The sequence below is a fragment of the Symphodus melops genome (genome assembly GCF_947650265.1).
Source record: "Symphodus melops genome assembly, chromosome: 7".
Lineage (NCBI taxonomy): Eukaryota > Metazoa > Chordata > Actinopteri > Labriformes > Labridae > Symphodus > Symphodus melops.
The window spans coordinates 8,829,486-8,843,147 of NC_136697.1; the positions used below are offsets into that span (position 1 = coordinate 8,829,486).

The window sequence follows — 13,662 nt, forward strand, 5'->3', positions numbered from 1 at the left end:
AACCCTTTTATGTGTCATTCTCTGTTCAGAAACACACATTGTACAAAACCAGGCCTTTCTCTGTTTGAAGAGTTCACCTTCCATCTGTCTGACATCACCATTTGTCTCTTTCTCCTACTGGGGACAAAAAAAGCAAATGTAAAACCTCCCTTTTCCTGAAAATCGACATCAATAGGAGACATTTGAGATGCCAAAGGACTCTAGGACTCATGGTCTCCTTGACAACAGTCTCCAAGCAACCACTACTCCTCAAAGCATCTCTCCAACCCCGTCTCCCTCCGTCCCTCTCCTCTACCCCCCTGTTTCTTCGCCAGTTTGCCTCCCTTTCAAGAGTCCACCCATTTATCCACTTCAGATAGTTTCTGTAGCAGCATCAGGAGCTGAACACCGCAGCCTTTTGATGTGATCCAATGTGATTGGCTGCAGGGAACAGTGCTCTCGCTTTTTTAGCCCGAGGCACTTCTCTACACCAGCCAAAATTGGGGAAGAGGAAATAGAGGGAAAACTGACAGATGTTTTTCACCATTATATTTGCAAATCACCATCCAGAGAACTAAGAGATTCTTCGGTACTTGCTTTAAGAAATGTGTAACTGACCTGTTTAGTGATAAGAAATCAATCCACGATTGTATCATTAGCTGTCAATGCTTACATATTGTATAACATAGTATCCAAAACCAGATTTTCATTACATCTAAATCACTTTAATCCAAAGAGCGTGAACTTCAACCTATCTATAAATCTATAAATCACGCTTAAAGTGTTTGATAATCAATGCTAACTCTATTTTCCTTCATTGTTATCAGGAGGTTTTTTAGTCACAATAATCAAACGGCAGCCAATTACCTCGGTCATCATGCTCATGGTGGGAAGTTTACATGCCGTAGTAATGAATGAACTCTGTGTTTGAGATTTGGAAATGTTAACACTGCAATCTGACAAATCGCTCTGATTCACTACTTCCAGATTGATCAGCAACTGATTTTCTATCACTTCCCTATGAAATGATTGTCTAATAAAAGTTTCACCGTACAATAGGACAAAGATGAAGAAACAACAAATGCGTGTTTATTCTGTTTGCTTTACAAAGCAGGACAATGTTATTATAATGTTTTTAAAACAGCACTTTCACTTCCCACTCTGAACCTTTCCATGAAGCATCCAAACAGGGTCTCATTTTAGGAACAGACTACCAAACAAATCCAGTGTTCAAAGACATCATGAGTCACAGCTCCACATATTTTACACTATAGAGTCTCTTGTATTTAGTTTTAGAATTGATGCCAATTTTCTATTATGTTTTTTTTCCACAGCTGCCAGACAGATATAGCTTTAAAGGGATAATTTGGTATTTTTAGAGTGGGCTTGTACAGTATGAGGTTTACCTATTACTGGCCAGTATATTTGAATATGCCAATCAGTATGTAAGTATATGCCTCAGTGTGACCTTTTAAGGAGAAATAGGTCAGAGTTTCAGCACGAGAGCTAGGCACAACCAAGCAGCTACCTCTGCTGTTAAAATGAAGCCAATGTGGAAATGCAATAAACTGCAGTTCCTCGAGTGTCCACTTGAGGCTGCTCCAAAAGAACCATGAGTTGCATACACACCCCATTCAGATATGCTCATTTGTCTAAATAAACATGTTTACAGCCTAGTTCAAAAAATGATTTTGGTCTAATTAGTTATTGTCTTCATCAGCACATTTCTGCACAGAAGGTGTTTATAAATCATCCGTTTTAATGTTATGATGGAAACCAGTTGGACGTGTATGATCTGATTGACAGGCGGGCGTGGAGTAGCAGTTTATCGGGAGGCTTAAATCCAGCCTCAGCTCCGGCTCTTCGTCTGACATTGGGTTGACTAAAACTTAGGTTGAGTCAGCCTTACCGGCTCCCCCAATCAATGGGTGCCATCTCTCAGGCTTTGTCCACAATTATTTATAGTTTATGTGTTATACATCGCTTCAGATGGGGTCAATTGAAAAAATGCAATTCAGCTTATTTTGATAAAATAAGCATGTAGCCTATGTGATATTGACAATATTCTCTGTGCTTTACTTTTCCATCAGAAAGCCTGGTAGTTTCAGCACTTCTTCCACTCACTGCATGTGTTGCTCTGCCTGCAGCGCACAACATGTTTAAAAGATTTAAAGGCAGCATCATATTTTTAAAACAACATTAAGTCCTTGTTACTGAGAATCATGAAACATTTATTTCACAGAAGATGTTTTCTACTGAAGACATAGCCCCTGTAACATTTTCACAGCATGCTCAGTTGATAATTTCTAAGCTCCTTTTGTTATAACTCACAAAAAAAGGCTCTATAATACATTTATTCATGGCAGCCTGAGCTGTAAGCAATACTGGGGACACATGTAGCAAAAGGAGCAATGCTGAGTTTTAGTTTATGAACGAGAGCTTCAAAAAGTATCATCTCTCTTTCCTTGCCTGAAAAAAAAGTCCAGCTATTTTCTACTTTAGATTCCAGATGTTTTCTGAATAAGCCTGCAACATGAGTCCTAAATCTTTGCATTATCAGAGCCCTCATGGCTCTTTTAGTTTTACCTGCACATGCACATATAAACATTAACCATCATCAGTCATTCATTTTAAACACTTGCTTCTGATTATCTGTGAAAATGTAATTAAAAAGGTTTATTTAACTCTGCAGCAACTCTCAGCCAGTGCATACTGCTTCCCCAGATAAAAAAATGTTTAATAATGGTTTTTTTTAAAGGACTGCTGTTCAAATGGAGAGCCTAAAATAGTAAATGATTGAAATAATATAGTTAGCTAATGGTAAACGTTTAAGGAGAGAATCAGAAATGGTCTAACTGTCATTATATATAATAGGCTAACAGCTAAATGGTGCAGTGGCTTAAAACTGCCATGTTGGATATTGAAAGCAGCAGAAACAGGTTGTGAACAAGATTCAATATTTCAGCTCATTAAGCTGTTGATCAGCTCAATGTATTCAATGGAAGTATGACATAACTTAGCTGAAAAAAAAACAGTTTAAATGGTGAGGAAGGTAAAAGGAAATGGTAAACTGCTCAAGTACCTCAAGACTAGGCTCATCATACAACAGTGTGAAACATCAAAACATTGAATATGATGCATTATTGATAATCTTGGAGTTATACATTTTTAATAAATACAGTACTTCCCATTTTTTAACTTGCTAACAAATGTGTACATGCATGTCTGTATTTCAGAGTGTTGGCTTGTTTTTGGAAGCTGAAAATGTTCAGTATTCATTGTTTCTTTTTTGACAAAGCACTCGAAGATTTTCCTTTCTGTGTGGAAACCTTGAGAGTTTATTACACATCCTTCTTCAGGGTTCTTCATACAAGACCCTGCTGACTGACCATTGACCTCTTAGACATCACTCAAACCTCATTCTGGTTCCACGCCTACTGACCCTCTCTCTCTATCTCTTACTGTCAGACAGAATGACCTGAACTTCCCAAACATGTGTTTTCGTATTACAAACATTCTTTCTCTCCATTCCCTGCATCAGTCTGAAGTGAATTTAAAAAGATGAACCTGAGCCATAAATGTGCATTTTAGCGCGTCCCCTTAACAAAAGTTATCAGCATTAAAGCAATGAGCTAATTCACAAACAACCAAAAACTTCCCAATTATTGTTCCTGCTTTCATTTAACATTTTTGTCAAGTACCACATCAGCAACTAAAATATGTTAGTAGAAAAAGGAAACCTATAGAAAGATCTAAAAACAGCACTACACATCAGTGTCAGGTTTACTAAATATCAACCTTATCTGAAAAGCACTTCATGAGACCTACTGCTAAAACAACTGTTGGCTCAGACTCAAATTATAAACATATGTATTAAACATGTATTAAATATCCCTCCCATAGACTATATATTCAGATGGACTGAGAAACAGTTGCATGAAAATGAAGCCAAACTATTTACAGCTCCCCCTGCTGACTGGCTGCAGTGTGGGCCATAAACCGAGCTTCTCCATGTTAACAGATGGGACATGGGTCATTACTACTCCTTAGTGCAAAATCTCATTATTTAATGAACAAATGTGTATTTTGAATCTCAGGCACTACGAAAGATGTATAGATCAAAGGGATTGAACAAACACAGTGATTTATACACATTTTCACACAATGTATTTTCCAGGCACACATACCCGACCCACGGACAACGACTGCATTACCCACTTTTGGGTCCCGACCCACCACTTGAGAACTACTGCTGTAGACGCATACTGCTCTCATGCAGTTACTGGATAAGCAGATGGAAGGAGAAAAAGCTGAAAAAATGTTACAGAAACTAACAGAACAGTTAATGAACAGTCTATAAACTTGAGTGTCTTCTTCAAACCGACACAAGAATCCGCTCTTTGGGGTTTTATCAGCAAGCTTAATGCGCTTCAATTTAGGGGAAGTTGTGTGGCGCTAATTCAACAGTTCAACAGGGCAGCTCCAATCAGCGTCTTTTTTAGCTCCAAATTACATCCCCAGCACAATGTATCAGTGCCCATTGAATGGCTGCTTTTGGCGTCACATTAGCTCAAGAGGAGTGTTGTCCATATTTATATACAGCCAGTCATTCCTGAGGATACTACTGTATATTTTTCAGGCGGCTTCTATTTTTCAGATTTGTTGCCATCAATGGCCTTGAAATAAACGAAAACAGTAACAGCCTAAAACCACAACATGATGAAATTGATGTGACACATGACAGTTTAAACTAGTTAAATCCTGTGTTGAAAATAGAGACATAACATTTTGCTTATATAACTTGTATTCTTTGGCACTTTAAATAGAGCATTTAATGAATTTCTAGAAACTACTTTTGAAATAACATTTAAAAACAAAAACAACAACAGAGTATATCCCGTAAATACTCAAACGCCCTAGTAGGACTTCCACTATATAAACAGAGTAGCAATTGGTGCTGTGAACCATCATCACAAATGATACATATTGGTTTTGACATTCTCGTGATTGAGCGGGTAATTGGAGAGATTTCCCAAATTGCTTCTGATTTGCTCTTATCCTGAAATGTAGACATTTCTGTCTTTGTCATGTAGAATATATTGTACAACAATATATCAAACAAGGATATGTATTTCAATATCACAGTATCAAGAAAATCCAAACTTACCCAGAATATGTCTTAAAATGACATAATAATGAGAACAGTTTGAAGGGTAGTTTTCAGGCTACTTTTTATGTTTCATTGTAAAATGCATTATTTGCATGTAAGCTTCTATTCATGAAGTGTGGCGGTTTAAATAATTACTGCAGTTTCACCTAACATAATATTGTGATACTCAAGCATACTGATATTTCCTTACACCCCTAACTCTTTAACAATCTATTTCCGACCTGAGATTTTGCTTCAGCCGCAGATAGTGGACAGTGCCCCTTTTTTGAGCTGCTTATAGCCTAAATGGACCAACTCCCCTCGGAGACTGTCTCAGTCTGTCCTGTGAGTCATCTCATGACCTCATTTACTACCCCTCCACCAAGACACTGCTGTAATGAGACATTCTTTTTATATCACGGTCATAAAAAAAGGACACAAGACTCATTCAGGATGTCAAAACAAAACTTAATTTATTCTCAGTGGAAAGATGATAGTGCTTAGTAGACGGTGACAAACGAGTGAGCATGTGTCTGAGACGCTACAATGCTCAAAGCAACCCAAGCAATGTTTCCAGAACATTCTCTTTTGGGTCACCTGTGTGGGCAGCCCCCACAGAATTCAGTCTCAGCACACGCAATAACACCAGTAGGTAAAAGGAGATGAATGAAGACATCAATCAGCCACAGGTAGATTAGGTTTTGTCTTGTTTTTCCTCCTGCGCTTTAAGAACATCCAAGGTTCAGTGACTCAGCTTCTATTGAAGAAAAGTTCTGTCATCCTTACTGACGTCTTCTTCCTTGGAGCCATTTTGACCTCTTTCTTCACACTCCTCATCCTCAGTAAAGGGTTCATTGTGCTGTTCACGCAGGGTGCATTCAGTGGAAATATGGCTTGGGCGCTGATTTTTTTTAAAATCTTGTATAAAAATCACACATGACTGAATACCATGGGTGTCACCAAACACGTCTTCAGATCAGTACAGGACACAAAAGGTGTATGAGGTGTAAAGAATGTCTCTTAGAAAAGGCAAAGAGAAGGAGTTAATAAATAAAGGGGTTTGCCTTAGAGATGGCATCGCTAGAGATACTAGCTAGATTGTGCATTAGCTATTAGCCACTGGAGTACAGTCAGTCCAGTGTCAGTAGCCTACTGTAAAACCTACAGGATCATGTCTACTCTGCATGCTATAAAACAGGGTTTACAATAGGTGTACATTAGATTGCTATCAGTCTCTACATAATCAGTGCGTGCTACTTGGGTGCTTCTTTGTCTGTGAGCCCCTTCCCCCTCCTAGCATCTAAATCTGATTCTTCTGTCACTGAGGCCCTTTTTACACAACAACTATTTCACCAAAAAACAGCAACATTTATTTGCGTTTTGGCTAATGGTCTATATGACAAAGGGGTTTTTGGGTGCCAGAAAACAGAAGGTTTTGAAAACAGGTCCAAATGTGCAAAGTTTTAAAAATACTTACAGTTCCACACAGAAGCCATGCACTATAGATGGATAGCTTCAACAATGACAGAGTTCTGCTTGTACTGGTCACTCCCAGTTTATTTACTATACTTCAGTGATTTTTTTTTAGGGGCTGTTTGCAAGGCGGTTGTTATCGTTGTCTGAACGTGGATAGATTAACAATGAAAATGACCAGTTCAAGAGGGTCTTTTTCGTGTAAATGTGGCCTTAGTCACCATACACACAAGGCAGACATTTTTTTATGGATGAAACCCTCAGGTATTTTAAGAAATTAGGCAATCTTAAGACCAAAAACACCTATGACGTTTTTGCTAGGAATTCATGCCTTGATAGATCTGAATCCTGCACCCACTGGAAAATATTATGATAACAGACCACCAGCTTATTAGGCCATATGTCAAGGTAAAACTATTTTATATTCTGCCTGATCTTGTAAAACGACAGCTAATATTAGCATTGTATCACTCCCTACCATAAAGCTAGGCATGTATGCCTTTATATTTCTGAATTCTGTATCAACTGGGAGAGATAACACGAAAGTCAACGCAGCAACATTTTTCACGACCCGTTAATATGTTTGAAAGCAGTTAACTTTAACAACCTTCAGGCTAACATTTCTGTTGAGCTGGAAAATTCAATGTGTCAAAAAATGTATAATAGATTTGGTCAAAACCCAAAGGGACGTTGGACCATACGTTGAGGTAAAATAAGACATTGAATAACTAAGAGCCATTCAACAGCAACTAGTGTCAGCTTTGTGGCACTTCCCTAGCTAACGTTGCTGTTCAACTAGAACAGTAATGTTATCTTTCAATATTATGAATAAAATAAAGGCAAAGTAAAACATTCATATCATAGTGGGAACAATTAGAAAAAGCTAGAATAGCATCCAGATATTTCAGAGCTAAAATGATTATTTAGCTGGGAAATATATTTCAATGTTTCTGTATTGTGTCAACTGATAATAAACTAAATCTACTTCCAGATGGCAATATAGGCCATGTCTCATGGGTAAACAAAATATAGGCCTACTTTACTCCATTAGGCCAAGTAGGGTCAACCTACAGTCTACCTAAACAAAAAGAATGTTGGATAGCTATGCTTTCTTAAATGTTTTAATTGAAATTACCGTTAGGAAATATATGCTTCATAAATTGATATTCTATGTTATGTTCGAACACTACTGAAATAGCTTAATGCTAACATTAGCCATTGTCAACCATAGCTACAGTAATTGGTTATTAACTATACTGTTTTCTCTAATATTATTGACATGAGGTTCCACTGGGTTTTACCTACTCATTGACACATTGTTTTTCAACTTAGAAGCAGCATCTGCTACCATATCCCGGATATCACGTTTTTTTAAGATTTGCAAATTGGAATACACTGATACAACATTTTTCATTTGATAACCATATTTTAGCTTCCCACATGAGTTTGTCGTCATGAAAATGAGCTACTATGTGAAAATAATTGATTTTCTTTCTGCTGCTCTCATCAAGTAATCAGTCCTTGTGGTTTAACCCAAGCGGCTCAAGTCCTTATCTATTTCTCTGTTTTCTCTCAAACCTGGCATTTAATCTCTCTTAAATTGGTTTTACTGTTAGGAGGACGATAAGGCTCATTGCTGTGGTTTAGGGTGATTCTTGCTTTTTCTGCCACTGTCTTTTCCTTTCTCTTCCAACTTGACCTTTATCTGACATTGCTAAATTTCTCCCTCATTTTCCTCTTGTCCCATGCTGGCTTCCATTTTTACTTCTCCTGCTCTTCCACATTTTACACCTCCCCCTCCCCAACATCCTTCACCCCATTATGTGTATACATGTGTGGGAGTTTTCCCCTCTGCCCATGTGTTCATGTGTGTCACATTGCACTGAGGTCATGGCAGGAGCGGGACTTCTGGCGGAGGATCTTGCTGCCCCGATGTCGGCTCATTTCTCGATAGCGGCCACGATCTCTGTCCCGGTCTCTACCATAAGAGCGAGGTACAAGCCCTGCCAAGAACCTTTTCGCACGACTGGTAAGGCTCTCCCTGCGGGCTGCACCAGGGTCCCCATCTGTCCAGCCGGGGCCCACACACTCGCCTCTTGCGGTCCTAACAGCGGCCTCTAACAGCTCGTTGGTGCCGTGGTCCAGAGATGCGGAAAGCTCCAAGTAGATGCAGTCGAACATCATGGCGCTGGATTGGGCCTCTGATGGAAAGAGGAGGAAAGTGTTTTAAAAAAAAGCTTGGATGATGTAAATAGCCCTTAAAGTAAGCAGTCTGAAATTTAAATATAAGATCAGAGCAACCATCTGCAGTCTGTTTATGACCAAGCAGCTGTGTAATGTGCATCTTCACAACATCAGACTTCAGCATCCACAGCTCACACACAGCTGTTTGAAAGACTCAATGTCTCCTGAATGTTAGTTTCTCTCCTCTTCTGAACCAAATGGGGACGAATGGCATCAATTGAAACTTCTCAATTAGTGGGACACAAAGACTGCTCTGCCAGAGCCCCTTTGTGATCTTGGTGATAGTCATGGAAGTGAGAAAAGAAATATAAGATAAGGTAGGCTATTACTTTATTTGGCCGTTGCAGCAGCAAGACAGAGAAGTAGGCAGAAATCAAAAACAGAATATGTAAGATGAAATATCAATAGGAGGTATATACAGAAGAATATACACAATGGGATGAATAGTTCATTTTATCACAAAGGATATGGATACACACTAGGCCTAGCCTGAAACTAAACGATTTACATTATTTGTTGACCATTGTAATAATTATCACAACAAATTAAACCATTTAGGGTTTTTTTTCTGCATCTTCATACCCTAACAGGTTTTTCTTATCAGACTGAGTTCATCAGTTGTCCCAAAGCTATACTTGTTTACAGGGGACATAGCATCCAGTAAAGAGTTTGACTGTGGGTCTTTGTTGAAAAGAACACAAAAAAACCAAGTTAGTATATATAACTTGAGATGGGATTGTTTTGTGAAAATTGTTTTATGGGGTTATGTGAAGAGCATCAGAGAAAGTAATAACAGTAACTGTGAACTTGCATTTCAACATACTGTATCAATCTCCACAATACCAAGAAAAGTCAGTCTGCTGATGGAAACAGTCCAGTATTGCTAGATTGATTGTATTTTGTCGTAATGCACACAAAGTGCCCAACCCTCATGGGTTTATATAACGCCAGAAATTCAACCGCAGTTTATTTCAAATATTACAAAGTTGCCCGTTTCTTTCACAGCTCAGTCTTAAATAGTGTATTCTGTCTTTTCTCCACGGCTTTGTAGATAAAATCTGCTGCCAAAAAGGCTCCTCTTCTCAAACACAACAAGTTATTCATAATCATCTAACAAAGAAATCCACATTAATAGATGCCATTTTTCTAAAAAGTGCATCTCATATATCATCATAGATGGGACAGTGAGGCACACAATGAATCTCATTTCACCATTCTCACGCAACAAACAAACCCTGTCGTCCTCTAGAGAGGTTTCTGAGCTTAAGGTAATATTCTTGAACTTAACTGCACAGAGGAATCTTTGTAGAAGTGGAGCTGTATTGGCTCATCCCTGGCCCCTGCTATTCATGGTAATGATCCGTGGGTGAGAAACAGAACCCTGAATTGCTCCCAAAGGCGTCATTATTCATGAATAAATGTGACATGATGGACAGGTTCACTTTCACTTGACACGGCAGCTTTGGTCACCATTATCAAATTGATGAAATGATTTACACACATTAAAGTATTCAGTTTTTGGTTGGTTTTAAAATTTCTGTCCCGGTTTCACCATTCATTAAAATCACTGCATTTCTTCTAGCAAAGAGCCGAGCTCAGAAATTATTCATTCAAAGTAAAGAGAAGAAGAAACCAAGCTCTTTCAGCAAGGACAAAATAATTTGGCTGTGAATGTTGATCCTCAGATCAGAAAACACAGATTTCTATCAGGGCTGAGACTAAACATCGATATAATGCCGTACTGAATCCTTTGATACAAAACTGCTGGTGCCAAATATCAGTAATTCCATTTTAAACAAATAAGGTGCTGTAAACAGATTTCACAAGCAAGTTGACTGATCATATCACCACTTCATGACCCCTCACAGTGACACGCTTATGTCATACAGTAAATAAGAGTGACGTGAACAGAAGTTATTTTTCTAAAGAAGAAAATGACAGGGAATTTAATATTGTGGTTATACAAAGTTAATGAAGCATGATCGGGTGGGGAAACTGACACAAACCTGCAGTGAATAAATATATATATATCCTGCACTTTACCTGTTACAGCTATTTTACATTCTTGACACTCTGCAGAGTGATAATGCTTGTTGTAATTCATATAACACACCGCTGGTGACAGAGAACTGCTCGTGTAATACAATAATAAAAGAATTTAAGTGGTAAATAAATCCAGTAATATCTGCTCATGTCTATGATAAAATTAGCTAATATCATCGGTTGGTATTAGTGTCTCTACTTTTAATCACACTTGAAGCTGTCCTACACTATATGCACATATCTTATACCTTGCTTCTGTGATCTGTGGAGCTCTGGGCGATGACATCTAATACTCGTTAGCATGTTTAAAGTGTTTCCATGCCAAATACCACACTATGAACATGAAGTACCCCACACAACTGAATAAAAGAAGCAAGTGGTCTTTCAGATTCTAATTGGTCGGTGAGGGTGAAGTGACATTGACGAGCAAGTTGGCGTTCCGATTGTTTTCAACTGAGAAGCTGTGAGCGTCGGGCAAAAAACAGCTGACGTTGACGGTGTTTTTGCACCAAGGATGCTAAGCACTGAAAAAGCTGCAATGCTTTGGTTTGGTATTGAAAAGTGGCACTGTCAGCACAAAAAACCAGCCATCATGAGACACAGGTCCTTGCTGTATTGAGATATATCTGAAATCGTGGTTCTTCACATTCTGTTTATCTTATCAACGGTTACAATGAAGCTTGAAGAGGCAGAGAGACATAGTGCTGGCAGGAGGGGGTTAATGCTGCTACCAGCTGAACTGTGTGAGCTCAAATCTCAGAAAGGAAAATGGTTTCTATCTCAGTGTGACTCTCCTGGATGTATACAGGTGTCTATATGTGATTTTGGCAGGGCTCAGTATCTCAGCTAAAGCCCCCGCTGATTCCTGGTCAACAGGCTGGTGCGATAAGGAAGACTGACAGATACAAATCATTCTGCTGCAAACCAGTTCGTGCTGAGCTTTTCCTTCTCCTGACTGAACCTCACTTGTTATCTTTATTGCTACTTCTCTGTTCAGGGATGGTATCTTAAGAGCTCTTCAGCAGCTGAGTTCAGAAAAAGCTTTGTGAATATACTTTAAATCTCCCCCAAAACACCTGAAGAGACAAAGTGTTTGTGCCATGACCGATCAACAGCTATTCTTATTTTGTTGTCCAAATTTAAATGGCAAAACTAACAATGGCTGCAGCGGTCTCAAAGGCTATACCAAACATTAGAACCATTACCTTAAATGTCAAATGTAAAGTGTTCGACCTTTTCCAGAGACTGCATTAGATGATTGAGCAGTGCAAAGGATGATGCTATTAATAGTTGGGGGATTTTCTTGTCCATTTTTTCCTCCAGATAACAGATCTGCTAAAAACCTTTGAGGCTCCTAAGAGTCTGCATGGCCTGATATAAAACACACCCTATTAACGATATTAAAGAGCAGGTACGTGTACACAAAGACAAAAATGGGGCTTGAGCCCCTTTCGTTTTGTCCTCTATATAGAGAAAGTGCCTTTTTTTAAATACGAAATTTCTTGTTTTTGCACAAACTGACCCCTACAAACAGATGTCTTTGATTAGTAAAGAATATCAGGTTAAGAAAAAGCCTTTGTGAGCCAAGCCACGACGATGCTCTTTTCTTCCTGCAGCTGTGAGTGTATGCGGCCACGTGCCAAACACGCAAAGGGGCGACACAACATAAATAGCAAATTCTGTCTGATTGTTGTAAAACAATGTTGTATTTTGTTAACCCTTTACAAATTAAACTAATGATAAATGTATTCAACTTATTAAAATCAAACTTTAAAACGAAAGCATGTGAGGTATACGTCTCCAAATGTCAGATCCTTCAGAACTGAATGTATAATTATTCTTATTGTGTCTGGTCTTTGTGTCTTGTCTCATCCCACATGGAATAATTCAGACACGGTAGCTGAAAATCAATCAAATGTCCCGGGGTGTCGTTTAGCCAACGTCCAAACAACACCAGTAACAAACCATCCCTCCAATTTAAACACTCCAGATACGACCAACAAGGTCCCCTTCACAAGAAGTAATACACAAAGATCAACGACTTCAATTAAATAAATGTTCTCTTAGTTCATCACTTCCAAACAGTTTATATACATGATATGCATACAGATATGATCCACTTTAAACCGCATTAAAGGTAACCTTTCTCCTCCTTTCCCATGTGTTTACTTATATCTGAAATCCTCTGTATCCAAACTGGTCTGAATTTCTTTTCAGTATAACAACACACAATGTACAATAACATTTCTCGTATAGGTCAGATACTGTGTGCCGATAGTAACTCACACTAACAAACAATTTATTGACCTTTCAATCTCAATCATTTTTAAACTGCAGGGCTTTATTAATGGACAAAGTTTGCTCATTTGAAAGAAGATCAATGTTCACATGAGACAATCTATCTGCTGATGGAGACCATGCAATAAAGGTAAAAGTCAAAAGTTCCAGCAGTGGCTTTAATACACCTGAAGAGAATCTACAAAATACTTGTGTCTCATTATGTCAACTGTTAATTTTCTGTACAGTTGTAATTACATTATAACCTATCATAGTGTTATTTAGTGCTGTTGCATTTACCCAGCAGGAACATAAAGTGAGAGCAGTGTCAGAAGTAACACAAAACAGAGAACTAGATTTGGTTTGGATGAAATAATCCGACTGCACAGCAGCTGTCGACCCAAACCGCTGTCACCTCATAGTCGCTGAGGTAAGAGAGGAGGAAAAAAGACAAATCCCAAATAAGATCAGCATGGCTTATCCTAATACCTACCAGT

The 13,662-nt window shown here is 38.5% G+C and overlaps 1 protein-coding gene across 1 annotated transcript in view; it reads right to left on the reverse strand.

Annotated features, from left to right (window-relative positions):
- Nucleotides 1–5,575: 5,575 nt before the first annotated feature.
- rem2 (RAS (RAD and GEM)-like GTP binding 2) overlaps nucleotides 5,576–13,662 on the reverse strand; it is a 36,702-nt gene continuing 28,615 nt past the window's right edge. Inside the window, exon 5 of the mRNA XM_079349452.1 lies at nucleotides 5,576–8,802. Within this exon, the coding sequence (XP_079205578.1) occupies nucleotides 8,474–8,802 (329 nt within the window). The 3' untranslated portion in view covers nucleotides 5,576–8,473. The remainder of the gene's footprint in view (nucleotides 8,803–13,662) is intronic.